We start from the raw sequence: 14929 nt of genomic DNA, 5'->3' as shown, positions 1-14929 counted from the left end.
TACCCACTTATATAAAGATATTGAAACCAGGCAACTGAGTAGGACACCAAGACACTCAGATCTGAATCTCTTGTTTTAATTCACACTTGCGTGACAATTTAATCACTGGGAGATGAAAGGTTTGCCTGCCAGTTAGCCAGTCTGGAAAGACAGTGAGGTTGGACTCAGGAATATACACTGAATTATATTTCAATAGTTGCTTTTAAGCTGCAGAGCAGAGAGAATGTAAATTGATTTATTAGCAAGAATTGAATAGCTCTATTTCTCTCATCACATGGAAAGTTGCAGTCAGAGATAACAGAAATTGAATAAACAACCTTTTATCAAGAACTCCAAGATATTTATAAACTTTGTCACTGCTGATTCTGCCTCTCAATAACTAAACAACTGTGGTTCCACGTTAAAACGGTAACACTTCAAGGGTGAAAGACTTTTAAGCTGTGAAGCCTTTATTCTATCTCATAACAGACAGTCTCCCCTTTTAAACGTATTACTTGTGTTTGTGTGTAATTGATGTTGAGATTTTATCTTGCCTCAGTGTTAGTAGGAGACAAGATTCCCCTTTCTTTCTCTCAAGAAAACCTTGTAATTGGCTCATTTAAAAAATCTCATTAACTACAAATTTAATTGAAGTGTGATAGCTATGTGCTAAAAATGTAATTGACCAACTGAAAAAGGCTAAAAAAGAGGAAAACCAAAGTACTCCTCCTCATTTTGTCACAACAACCAGTATGATTCATTTTGTGAATTCTTTTTGAATTTTTCAGTGATTGTATTTTCACTAATTTAAGCAATTAAAAACTTAGAAAGTAAGTGGTTGAATCACACTAACTGTTAAAATGCTGAGTTACCCTAGTGCAAAAATACAGCAGAAAGGACAGCCAATTTTAATTCAGCACAGATTTGTCATCAGTACTATAAAATGTGTGATTGCATTGGTTGATTTTGCTACCTGAGGTTAGGTGCCAAAAATAAAACTGGCATTAGCGGAAGGAAGCAATGGAAAGCCCCTGTTGATAGGTTGCACACAAGATACTGAAATAAGTAACTTGCGTGCCATTAGTGTGTTAAACCACCTTGATAAAACAATGATGACAGATCTAGGTGTGATCATCACAAAGTTTTGCCTTGTCTATTTTGGGCTTTTCAAAGTCTTCATGTTATATATTGGATTGTAGTTTTCAAAGAATAATATTGAATTAATTGAATACTTCCATAGGGAGAAGATCCAGTTTATCAGGAGCGAGGGAACTAGTGGATTGGGGCGCTTATCCAGTGATGCAGATCTTGTAATGCTATTAAGGTAAGTGCATCACGTGTGACTGCTGAATGTACTTTGTGAAAGAGATGTGATTCCTGATGAAGAGCTTATGCCCGAAATGTCGACTCTCCTGCTCCTCGGATGCTGCCTGACCTGCTGTGCTGTTCCAGCAGCATACTCTCGATGTTGTACATTGTGTCAATGCTTAACTGTCCCTCTCGGGCTTTGTATTGACTGGATTAAAACATGATTATTGAATAACATACATCATCTAACCAACTTTAAAGTTACAGTTTAATTGAGACTGGCATATTGAAAAGGGCTTTACAGATAGTTAGATTGTAAGCATGATCCCTTAGTCCCTGCTGGCTGAATTCCTGATCTGAGTTTCAAAACATGAACAAATGGTGAACTAAAATCCAATTGTTTTAAGTTAGATTTGAGGTAAAAAAGATACTCTGTCTCTCCTCAAACTTGGTTAGCCTGTGTCAGAGTAGATGTGAAAGCTATGTAACTGCTTACTTCAGTTTTGATAGAACACGACAAAGGGATGGCCTGAGAAAAGACAACCCACATTAAGTATGGCAGTGACTTTCAAAATGTGTACAATACATATTGACGGTTCAAACAGCTAATTATAAAATTAGATAGTGTTAATTTCATAATATCAAATCTCTGAGATTTTCCATTGGAAGCTTGAGGAATTTGAGATGATACATTCTGTAAAGTAGTTTAAAATTGTCCTTTTGTTTTGAGCTATAAATTACCTGTTGTATGCATTCGTATCTCCTGCTGCCAGCCTAACCATTAGAAAGGTTACTTTCTACATTTATTACCAATGAATTTGACAGAACGGGCATTAGAGTAGATGAGTGAAAGATTCTTTTATTGTAAGTGAGAAAGGTTAAACAGTTATGCTTTTTTGCATTTTCAAATGCTCTGGATATTCTGGTTTTTCAGACCAGACGATGGAGTTGTCTGTGGTGCCACCAATACCTTCTAGGTATGTGTTCTCTAGGGGTCTGTGTGGTCAAGTCTGGTTCGTTGATGTCCTTTACACAAGAAAATGTGCTGCCTTTTACCTGGTCTAGATGTGAATCCAGCTCAACAGCATTGTGGTTCATTCTTAACTGTCCTCTGAAATGACCTAGCAAATCAACCAGTTCAAGGACAATTAAGGATGGCCAACAATGTCCAGATCCCAAGAGGGGATATAAATCCAATATTTCCTTTATTCCAATGTAGCTGACCTCTGGGATTCTGTTCATCATTGATATTCTACCATACGTTGATGGAGAAAGTGAGGGCTGCAGATGCTGGAGACCAGAGCTGAAAATGTGTTGCTGGAAAAGTGCAGCAGGTCAGGCAGCATCCAGGGAACAGGAGAATCGACGTTTCGGGCATAAGCCCTTCCTGAAGAAGGGCTTATGCCCGAAACGTCGATTCTCCTGTTCCTTGGATGCTGCCTGACCTGCTGCGCATTTCCAGCATAAGTTGATGGAGCCTGTGATGATGTTGTTCCTTTAACAAGGTCATGCTGTCCTTGGCTTTTTATTTTCAAAGAGGTCATAAAAGCAGTGATTCTGGGAAGTCTAAGATTGAAGGGTTGTAGGGCGAATTTGATTAAAGCTAGCAGATACTGCCTTAGAGAGAAGGCTTTTGAGTTAAGAAAACACACTTGTATAATGAAAGTGAAGTGGCCAGTTCTCTCGGCTCAGGCAGTCAGTCAGCGAGGCTGCTGGTCCAAGAAACAGCTACTTGGAACAAGGAGTTCCATGCTGAATATCTCTGCCATATCTCTCTCTCCTGTAAGGCCCTGTGTTTGATTTTACTTTTTTTGCCAGGGGACATTTATCAGGATTGTTGCAGGAATTTGGAACAGCATAATTAAGTTAGGATAGTCTGTTGGGTTTTCGGATAGTTGAAGTTGTCCTATATTCCGTTCTCTTTTATTTGTGTTTCGTTCGGTAATATTGCAAATGAATTCCATTTTATATAAAACTAAGTAATTGGGTTAGCTCCATCACTCCTAGAATATCCGTGTTACACCTGCTTAAAACAGCTAGCAAAGTTAGAATCTTGGCTACTTTCTTGAAATATTTTGAGGGTGTCTGGTGTGGTCCATAACAAGCACTATAAAATATTCTACCACCTTTGACTTCTTGTAGTTTAACAACTTTCACCTATTGAATGTGATTGAAATCAATGTGCAACTTTTTACTCAGGAGTGAGAATTCATGATTGTGAGGTACGTATAGTTTTTCTACAATTTGATATTCCTTGTATTGGAGAGTTGCTTGTAACATACATTTAACATGAAGTGTAATGCCCCTGGATCTTGCAGTTGTACTCCTGTTGACTGTAGACAGTATTTTCTCAACCAAGGCTCAGTTTCTATCAATACCATAGATATGGACAGTATGACCATATTAAACCTATGACCATATTAATCTTTAATATCAACATATGATTTTCAGAAGAAGATCTGCAGCCAAAGTATACGCAATGGATGTCTGGGTTGGGTGACCCTGGTGTGTCATACCTAACAAGGTGTCAAGGAAGCTTAAAAGGGAGCAATGCAACACTGAATTGTAATTCCCCATGAGTATATTAGACATACTGGCAAAAGAAGACAGCAGTCTGTGTGAGAGACATTTTTACATTTTCTCTTTTCAGAAATGTACAGGGACACAAGTTAGAAGTGAACTCTAACTTTGGTCTATGTCGGTTCGTGGCCTGACATCCCAGTGTGCACTAGTATGCTATGAAGGTCACAGCTTTGAGAGCAGCCATTAAAAACCCCTACACTGAAGGCAAAGAAAGGAAAAATATTCTGTCTTTATTCTGAGTGCTGCCTGGCAAAAGGAACCAGGACAAAGGAATTTCAATCACTCTGCAACGCCAAGATCACAAAATCAACTGTTCCCTTCCAATGTTGCCACTGGCAATAACATCCATTTTACTGAATGGATTGTTCAACTATTTGCTTTGCACAAATGACACATAGACCAATTTGTCTTTATTTATTGAGAGGAGGCAATGGCCTAGTGGTATCATTGCTGGACTGTTAAGCCAGAGACACAGATAATGTTCTGGGGATCTGGGTTCAAATCCTGTCATGGCAGATGGTAGAATTTGAGTTCAATGAAACAAAATCTGTAAATTAATCTTGTTGCAAATAACACAGGGGAAACATGAATAAAGAAATGGTGCCAGTATATCCTTCCACACCAAGAGGTCCACACACATGTGACTATGGTATGTGCCCCGAGAACATGGAAATCTTTTGGAGAAAGTGAAGAGCTGGAATCATCATGTCTGATCTCTATATCGAGCACTCTCTGCTTCTAGTTTGCTTGTGGTGGATAGCACAATAGAAAGCTGTGTATTAATGAGGTGAGATCTGCAGTTCAAGGCTGATCACAAGCAATTATCCCCTTAATAGCCAACTCACCACTGCTTAGTAAGAATCTCACCTTGATGCCTGAAACTTAGTTAAAAGATGCATTGAATTGTTGCCCAAGACTAAGTTTTCCTAACAGCCTCTTTAATAATCTACACCACATTCTTCAAACATGTGAATGGTTGTCGAAATGTAATAAACTATGTTTTGTTTACTATGGGCAGAATCTTGTATGGGGCTATGGCGAGACATGTAGGAGTATTGTGCAGGAAGTCCAGCGGGGCCTGTCTCTTTGTCATAGTTACATAAGATTCCATTTGTTCCTTTCGTAAGAGCCATTCCAGTGCAGTGACAGATCAGAAATCTGATCGGAGGGATTCAAACATGGACTTCCTGAAAATTGGTATAGATTTCGGAGCCAAACACACTTCAGCGAGAAAAGGGAATTTGGAGTTTGTTTGTTAATTTGCAAGTACAGCAAGTGATTAGGAAGGCACATGAGATGTTGTGTTTATTACAAGTGGAGCATAAAATAAAAGCAGGGGAAATACTATTGCAGCTAAGCAGGGCTTTGGTAAAATGACATGTAGAGTGATGTATACAGTTATGGTCTCCTTATTTGGACAAGAATAAAATTGCATGAGGAGCTTTTCAAAGAATGTTCACTCAATTCATTTCTGCAATGAAGAGCTTATGTTTTGAAGAATGTTTGAACAAGTTAGAATTTCCATTGGAATGCAGAAGAATGAGAGATGATCTTATTGAAGTATGTACAATCCTGAGGGGTCCTAGCAGGGTGCATGCTGAGAGAAGGTTGCCCCTTGTTGGAGACGAAAATTGGGCAACATAGTTTAAGAATAAAAGGTTTCATTTTTGAGGCAGTGATGAATAGAAGCTCTTTTCTCTCAGAGTATCATTAGTCTGTGGAATTCTCTTCCCCAGTAAATAGTGGAGGCTGGATTATTGAATTTAATCAAAGTTGAGTTAGATTGATTTTGTTGTCAAGAGAGTCAAAGATTATGGGAGGCAGACAGAGGGATTGAGACCACGATCAGCCATAATCTTACTGAATGGGGAAGCAAGCTCAAACAGCTAAATGGATTACTCCTTCTCCTAACTCCCTAGTTACTATTTGATGGGATATTCATTTGCAACGTCACTGGGGTCAAGGTCGGAGTTTTGAGGACAGGAGTAATTTTGGCAGATTTAAAGCAGAAAAGAGTCGATGTTAGAAATGCATATCCCTTTAAGAGTGAACTAGGCCAGCTTCAGAGTTAGAGAGTAGGTGATATTGATTTGACTTTGTATTGAAGAAGAATAGGTGCTAGAAGTCCTAAAAGTCATAAAGGTAGATAAATCTCCAGGACCTGATCATGTGTATCCCAGGACATTGTGGGAAGCTGGGAAGAACCTGCGGGGCCCAAGTCGAGATTTTTGTATCATCGATAGCCACAGATGAGGTGCCAGAAGACTGAGGGCAGCTAATATTGTGCCATTATTTAAGAAAGACTGTAAGGAAAAGCCAGGGAACTTTAGATTAGTGAGCCTGATGTCAGTGTTGGGTAAGTTGTTGGAGGGTATTCTGAGAGACAGAATCCACATGCATTTGGAAAGGCAAGGACTGATTAGGGATAGTCAGCATGGCTTTGGTCATGGGAAATTGTGTCTCACAAACTTGATTTAGTTTTTTTGAAGAGGTGACCAAGGAGGTGATGAAGGCACAGCAATAGACGTTGTCTGCGTGGACTTTAGCAAGACCTTTGACAAGGTTCTGCCTGGTAGAATTGTTAGTAAGTTTAGATTACATGAGTCTCGGAGAGCTAACCAATTGTTTACAAAATTGGCTTGAAGGTAGGAGATGGAGGGTGGTTGTTCGGACTGGTGGCCTGTAGCACGCAACAAGGATTGATGTTGGGTCCACTGTTATTTGTCATTTATATAAGTGATTTGGATGAAATGTAGGAGATATGGTTAGTACGTTCACGGATGACACCAAAATCGATGGTATAATGCACAGTGAAGAAGGTTATCCAAAAACACAATGGGATCTTGATCAGTGGGCTGAGGAATGGCAGATGGAATTTAGATAAATGTGAGGTGTTGCATTTTGGCAAGACAAACTAGGTCAGTACTTACACAATTAACTGTAGGGCCCTGGGGAGTGTTGTCAAACAGAGAAACCTAGGGGTACAGGTACATTGTTCCTTGAAAGTGGAGTCACAGGTAGACAGAAGAAGGTATTAGTCAGAGCATTGAGCATAGGAGTTAAGGCATCATGTTATAGCTGTACAAGACAGTTGTAAGGCCATATTTAAAGTACTATGTACAATTCTGGTCACCCTGCTGTAGGAAGGATATTATTAAACAGGAACGAGTGCAAGAAAGATTTACAAGAAGACTGGGGGGGTTTGAGTTATAAGGAGAGCTTGGATCGGCTGGGACTTTTTCCCTGGAGCATAAGAAGCTTATAAAATTATGGGGGTCATAGATAAGATGAATAGCTAAGATCTAAGGTAGGGGAGTCCAGAACTAAAGGGATAGGTTTAAGGTGAGAGGAGAAAGATTTAAATTTTTTTCATGCAGACAGTGGTGCATATAGGCAACAAGCTGCTAGAGGAAGTAGTAGAGAGGAACACAATTATGACATTGAGAACATATTTGGACAGGTACATAGATAGGAAATGTTTAGAAGGATATGAGGCACATTCAGGCAAATGGGACCAGTTCAGTTCAGGAAACCTGGTTGGCATGGACGAGTTGGGCAGGAGGGTCTATTTCCGTGCTATATGACTCTATGTCTCTAAAAGGCAAAATCCAAAATATTGCAAGACTTCTTTTGTGCAGCAGCACAGCTTATTTATTTTTAACCAGAAGTTGGACAGCTATTTAATAAGGCAAGAGATGTTTGTGCATTTGGAATGTTTCACAGGTATGCACCTCCCATTTAAAGTTCCAGCAAACTACATTCAGTGTTGAACACCATTATTGATGAGGAAAGTGAACATAATTGCATATTTTCTAATCAGTGCTTTGAATTCTGAAAATTCTGCCAATTAAACAAATGTTATTTTCCCTTTACAACTAAAAAAATGAAACAAGTAACTCTTCTTACATCCCATTTGGATCAGTGTGTCTTGAGCAATGTGATTGATAAATAATATCTCACACAGACCATGATTTGTACTTTGGTTTTGTTCATTTATAGTACACAGTAGCAAATCCTAATTACATAAATTAATAGTTAATTTTCATTTTAGTATGTTTTATTTCTGTTATTATAGCTGATAGCTTTGCACAGAAAGGCAAATTGTATTTGATTTGACTTGATTTATTGCCAGGTGAACCTAGGTACAGTGAAAAGCTTTGTTTGTGAGCAGTTCAAGCAGGTTGTAGTAAGCAGGGACATACAGATTATAGAGTGCTTAGACAGAGTGAGGCACAGGAGATATGTGAAGCAAGATTAACATTAGCAGGTCAACATGATTTGATGTTAGAGAGTCTATTCACCAGTGTAATAATGTTAAGAAATTAAACAAATGTTTCATTTGCCTTGCTATTCTCTTAGACATGAGAGTTGTGTTTCAGTAAAAAAGCGTTATATATCTCGCATGCCAATTATACCTTTTCTAACGAGTCAATAATTTTTTTAATTATGTGAAAAATTGGAAGAATATTATTTTCTATAGCACCTTTCATAACCTTAGTTTGTCACCGCCAGTTAACTTTTCTTGTAGAATTGTAGCCACTTACATAATGTAGCAAATGATCTGTGCATAGCAAGTTCCAAAAATAGCAATGATAGACATGACCAGATAATAAGTTGTTGATGGTACTGATTGAGGAATAAGTTTGGCCTAGGATATCAAACAATCACCTCTTGCCTCCTCTGAATTTGAGACTTACTTATTACCTGATTCCAAATTAATATGAACTATCATATTAAGCTTAAAATAGAAATGTAGTGACGCATGACAACAGTAGACTGAAAATTTAACTTTGTGAGAAAGGATGATACTAATGTAAACAATATAAATAATGTAAGAGAAGTTGACATTTTAAAAATAATTATTTATGTTTTGGTTTCTATCATGGGCAGTTTGTTTGAAGATGAGATTATGTCCTATGTGCCACCACACGCCTTACTTCATCCTACTTATTGCCAATCTCCACGTGGTTCCCCTGTGTCATCACCTCAGAACTCCCCAGGTAAATGACAAATCATCTGACCATGTAATGATTAGAATGAGAAACTGTAATAGAATGTAAAAGCAAGAACAATATTTCCATGTGGGTATTTTGTAATAGCACTGATAATCTTTTAATAATACCTCACCCATGCTTATTAACTTGCTTATTTGTGTTTAAGCCATAACTGTTACATAGATTCTAAAGAAATAAACTGTAAAAATTCAAAAGGAAAAACAATCAAATAAAAGAGGAGAGATATGAGGGATTTGGAGGGAAGAATTCCAAGAGATGGTAAAAATTGCAATCCAAGGAATTAAGCAATAAGAAATCTTAATTAGTCATGAGTCATTGAGCTCTATATATTAATTACCTGTGCTCATGACATTAACACTGATACTTTTCTGAAGTTAATTAAATAGGAGAATGAATGGAATCTGGTGATATTGCAAACTACTTGAAGAGGATTAGAAGATTAACTAAAATGTGAAATCTGTCCTCATAATGTTATTTCTGTGTGTTATGAATAAAATGAGGGTCTCCCACTTGTCAGCTACACATGAATAGGTTTACATTGTTAATTAAAGATTGGCTTTGATCCACTGCAGTGTTTGAAACTTGAAGTGAAAGTAAGTTGAGTTTTAAGACTGTGCTTTTCTACAAAATGCTTTTAGGTAGGCCTATTAGGGTTGCTATTTCCATTTATATTTTATTTTGAACCTTTCTCACCTGGGAAGTACAGTTTGATTGTGCTGCCTAGGTTTTGGTTTTTGTTAATGTGTGAACAAACATAAATTTTATCTTCAAATACGATATTTAAACAGTGGTTGTGGAATCAATTCTAGGCACACTGGGAAATAAGATTAAAATTAATCAAAGCCATTTAATCAGATTTTCTTCATTGATCTAAGGCCTGCCCTCTGTATATTTCTTGTCACAAACACAATTTATAGATGAATCGAGTCATCTGTGTCTTGCTCAGTTGTTAGGTTAGAAGAGATTAAATTCCTTCTTTGTTATGGAACATTCTCTTGTATTCTTATTGAGAACCAATGATACATTAGAAAAATCACAAGTATATTAGAAGATGTTGGAAATGTGCATAATTTTTCTCTATCTGACAGTGAGGTGACATGGTGGCTCAGTGGTTAGCACTGCTGCCTCACAGCGCCAGGGACCTGGGTTCAATTCTAGCCTTGGGCGTCTGTCTGTGTGGAGTTTGCACATTCTCCCCATGTCTGTGTGGGTTTGCTCTGGTTTCCTCCCACAGTCCAAAGATGTGCAGGTCCAAAGATGTGCATGCTGAATTGCCCATAGTGTTAGGTGCATTGGTCTGGGTGAGTTGCTCTTCAGAGGGTCGGTGTGGACTGGTTGGGCCGAAGGGCCTGTTTCCACACTGTGGGGAATCTAATCTAATCAAAAATCACAAATATATTAGAAGATGTTGGAAATGTATGTAATTTTTCTCTCTCTGACAGTGAAAGGTAGGTTGATATTTTGAGCTGGAATCTTGACAAGAAGCCAATTTAAGTGAATTAGATGTGATCCTCTAGGGTGTTACAACTTTGTAGAAAATGCAATGGGAAGTGCTTTCCTTATATTTGTTATTAAACTTGCTGCTGCACATTAATAATGGTTCCACATATTATGATAAAATCAATTTTGTTTGCTTGAGGAGAAAGAGTTTCCTTTGCCAAATTATAAATATTGCTGTTTGCAGGAACCCAACGTGCCAATGCTCGAGCTCCAGCGCCATATAAGAGGGACTTTGAAGCTAAACTCAGAAACTTCTACAGGAAATTGGAAACAAAAGGTTACGGACAGGGACCAGGAAAGTTAAAGTGAGTCATTAATGGGGAATGCTGAGAAATGATTGTATTAACATTTGTATTTTTAGGACTATTCAGAAATGTATGTAATTTAATAGAAGTTTTTTTCTGTACTCACAAGATGTAGCTGTCACTGATGTCTCCAGTGCACCATTGTTCTTGCTGACGCACACAGGCTCCTGGTCACAACACGTTGAATTTAAAATTCTCATCATTGTTTAGCGATCCTTTCCTGGTCTTGCCCAGTCTGATCTCTGTGATCTCCTCAGGGTACAAACTTGTGAGAAGTCTGCATTTTTCTTATGTGTGCCTCAGTGTAATTACTCCACCACTGGTGTTTATGCCTTCTGATGCTTACATCCTAAGCTATGGAATGCCCTCTTTACAACACTCCACCATTTAGAAAATGTTTTCCTTTTTTAAGATGCCTCTTAAAATCTATCTCATTGACCAAGCTTTTGTTCATCTGACCCAGTGTCTCCTTAGTTAACTTGATGTTGTCCTTTGTTTTATATGCATTTGTGAAGTGTCTTGGGATGTTTCACTATGTTAATGCTGCTATATGAATATAAGTAGTTGTCATATTATGCTTGGAGGAAACAGACATTTCAGCCAATAAATTTCGACAGTGCTTAACATAAAACACTCCTATGTTAAATTGGGGATGTGGGCATTCTGATGCCTTGTGTAACCTTCACTTATTGACGATACTGTCCTGAGAGGTGGTTAGGTGATTTGCTCCCATGATTTCACCCTCATATTAGATTGAAGGTTGCCTGGAAGTATAGTGTAAGGTATCCTTCATTCAGTATTTTTCTCCGAACCTCTGTCTTGTAAACAACTGGGTTCAAGTAATTGCGAAGCGGAGAATAGAAATGAACATTGTTGAATGCTACAGTAATGAATCTGTGACCTGTTCTTTGCTGCAACACTCCTAGCTCTGGAACATTACGCTGCCATAGGATATATGCCATCCTTACTTGAAATTTAGATATATATGGTTTGTGCTGGTTTTGCTCTTACTCAAAAACAAACTGATTTATTTTGATAATTCTGTGCAATTCAGGTTGATCATCAGAAGAGATCACTTGCTTGAAGATGCGTTCAATCAGATTATGGGCTGTTCCAGGAAAGATCTCCAAAGAAATAAGCTTTATGTTACGTTTGTTGGGGAGGAAGGGTGAGTACACGAATAAATCAATAATGTGTTTATATGCTGGGAATTTATGCAGAGTCAGTACTCTGGCTGCAATATAGAGGTTAGCTATGTCTATTTGGCTGGGTCACACAGCAGTAGTGTTTAAAAAATATTCTTTCACAGAACCTCGGTATTGCTTGCTGGGCCAGCATTTATTGTCCATCCATAATTGCCCTTGAGAAGGTGGTGGTAAGCAGTCATCGTCAACTGCTGCACTCCATGTGTAGCAGATATGCCCACCATGCTATTAAGAAGAGAGTTCTTGAATTTTGACCCATTGACTGTGAAAGGCCAGTGATATATATTTCCAAGTTAGGATGGTATCTGGCTTGGAGAGGAACTTGCAGGTGGTTATATTCCACGTTTTTGCTGCCCTTGCCCTTTTTGAAGTTGCACCATTAATCAGCAAAACCTCTGTCCCCATTAAGGGGGGAGGTCCCAATTCTGAGAGTTGCTGGCTAATTAAATGAGCAGTAACTTTCTAGTCCCAGCAACACCACTGAGAATGGAGGCCTCTGCCAGAACTAGTCGAACACCAAAAGTAGAGTCATCGTGCACTTGGCTTGGTCCTGTCCATAATAAAGCTTGAGGTTTACCAGGGCTAGGCTAGCAGGCTCCCACAAAGATGATGGGGGAAAGCTTGCCATTGCGTTTGGGAACTTTCAGCTTGGCAGATAGTAGGCGCAGAAAAAGCACAGCAGGTCAGGCAGCATCCAAGGAGCAGGAGAATCGACATTTCGGGCATAAGCCCTTCTTCAGGGGCTTATGCCCGAAACGTCGATTCTCCTGCTCCTTGGATGCTGCCTGACCTGCTGCGTTTTTCCAGCAACGCATTTTTCAGCTCTGATCTCCAGCATCTGCAGTCCTTACTTTTTCCTAGGTAGTAGGCGCAGCATCATTTGGCACCCAAATTTACACCTACTTCTGGGGGATGTTGAAGAAGGTATAAAAGTCCAGCCAAACAATCCCAAGTATGTTAATTGTTGTAGAAATAAAATTGATTGTGAATAAAAACTTCTTAACCAGTTCTACCTATCCTATGTATTTTTACATAACAGCAATCAAGTATTCTCATAACAAAATTTCCTCTACCCAGCACTAATAAAATGACACTACCTTGTGGTAATATGCAAATTGATGCTGGTTTCAAAACAATAAGCAAGAACAAATTAGTGCTCCCTTGCAGTCCTACACAATGGAAAATCTTAGATTGACAAAGTACAGTATGTGCGGTTTATTTTACCCTGAGACTTAGTTTACTTGCCTGATTCGTTCATTAAAAACTCAATAATTTTCTTTTCTTACTCAACTATACTTGTTTGGTACCTTTACTATTTTCTGTTTTAATATTTCTCATGTCTGATTCATATTGCATTTGTTGATTTTCTTTATATTCATTCTGGGTAAAGCTGTTTTTCACCTTGCTCTAAATGTTCTTATCCTTTGTCTTAAGCTCATCTATTAATCACACTTGTTTTAGATTGAACTGATTTATTTTCTGATCACTGTCCCTAGTGGTAGGTTGTCCACTTGCTCCACTTCAAGACCATGTTAATTGGTGCTTCCTTCCTTGTTGGAGTAGCACCATATTGATAAGGAAACTATACTGAACACACTACAAACCTGTCTTGACATACTAATTATTTCTCTCTGAGACCATTTTGAGACTAAATAATACTGTATATGCATCTCTTAAAACTACCTACAAATTCATGCTCAATTTCCTTTTCACTGTTCTATGACAAAGTTCCAAGTTGGTTGAAGATTAAAGAAATATTCTCATCTCATTGGACTGATGTAAACTGGTTACCTCAAACTAAACATCCAAGATCTAATTGGATCTGTACACATTCCTAGTTCATTAATAATTGTTATTTTGTTATTGTGTTTTGTTATTTTTTAAATGGGCATACCTACATTTTTTTAATAGAATGCAATAACTTCATCAATTGTATTTGCATTGAAAGTTAATTAAAAATGAAAACACTTGAGCAAAACCTGTATTGCTGTAGATTGTATGGAAAAGAGACTTGCTTTTCTTACAGTGTAAGCACCCTTAGTCATTAATATGCAGATCATAGAATCCCTACAGTGTAGATAGAGACCATTCAGCCCACCAAGTCTGCACCAACCCTCTGAAGATCACCTCACCCTATCCCCGTAGTTAACCCACCTAGCCCGTACACTATGGGGCAATTTATCATGGCCAATCCACCTGATCTGCACACCTTTGGACTGTGGGAGGAAACCAGAGCACCCAGAGGAAACCCACGTGGGCATGGGGAGAATGTACAAACTCCACACGGACAGTCACCCAAGGCTGGAATCGAACCTGCGTCCGTGACACTGTGAGGCAGCAATGCTAACCACTGAGCCACCATGCTGCCCCATGGCTGGGCACAAGTCTTTGCTAAACACAAGGAATGGGGCTCCTCCTTTGTAAACCATATGAATCTCAAACCAGTTGATTTTGAAGACACATGTTTGGAAGTGCACAACCATTTGATCTATTTGATCATGCATGAGAACAAAGAGCTGTCGCTTCCAGGTGGGAATGGTCACAAACCTCTGAGGTGAAAGAGGGGAAATCAGAGGAAATGACTTTGGTGAAAATATCCATGCTTACTGAAGCCTAAAATAAAAGCATAAAACATTGGAGCAGCACATCAACCATTGTTTAAAAAAAATGGAGAATATTCTGCGTAGATTTGTAACTGTTTGAGAGTGAATAGCAAGACTGTCTCTTCCTACTGAATTGGTATTAGATTCCAAAATATCTCGAGTGGCTTTAATTCAATGGATGTCAAATTGAGCAGTTAATAGTTCTATGCGACCATAGTACAAGTCATTCTGAAGAAAACAAGTAAATATTTCTTTTCTTTACCACCAAGGTAAAGTTGATATCTATGTTTCTAGGGTGGAGTACTTGCTTTGGACCTATGGATTGAAAAACTCAAATGAACTGCATTAAGAAACACACAAGAAGTGACATTACACATGCATTGATTGTGGGTTCTACTGTTGAATAAATTATGTATTTAACTGCTGTCTGA

At 38.4% G+C, this 14929-nt stretch overlaps 1 protein-coding gene across 5 annotated transcripts in view; it reads left to right on the top strand.

Annotated features, from left to right (window-relative positions):
- Positions 1 to 14929, top strand: part of LOC122551267 (E3 ubiquitin-protein ligase HECW2) — a 345727-nt gene that overhangs the window by 262117 nt on the left and 68681 nt on the right. For all 5 annotated transcript variants that reach the window (XM_087988687.1, XM_087988685.1, XM_087988686.1 and 2 more), the window contains exons 18-21: positions 1220 to 1303; positions 8761 to 8870; positions 10570 to 10690; positions 11745 to 11858. In XM_087988687.1, coding sequence (XP_087844813.1) covers positions 1220 to 1303; positions 8761 to 8870; positions 10570 to 10690; positions 11745 to 11858 — 429 coding nt within the window. The remainder of the gene's footprint in view (positions 1 to 1219; positions 1304 to 8760; positions 8871 to 10569; positions 10691 to 11744; positions 11859 to 14929) is intronic.

This window comes from Chiloscyllium plagiosum, unplaced genomic scaffold, assembly GCF_037043375.1.
Source record: "Chiloscyllium plagiosum isolate Xiang-an unplaced genomic scaffold, Cpla_swu_hap1 HiC_scaffold_7, whole genome shotgun sequence".
Taxonomy (NCBI): Eukaryota; Metazoa; Chordata; class Chondrichthyes; order Orectolobiformes; family Hemiscylliidae; genus Chiloscyllium; species Chiloscyllium plagiosum.
The sequence above is the reverse complement of the archived record's forward strand: the minus strand, read 5'-3'. Positions and strand labels throughout refer to the sequence as shown.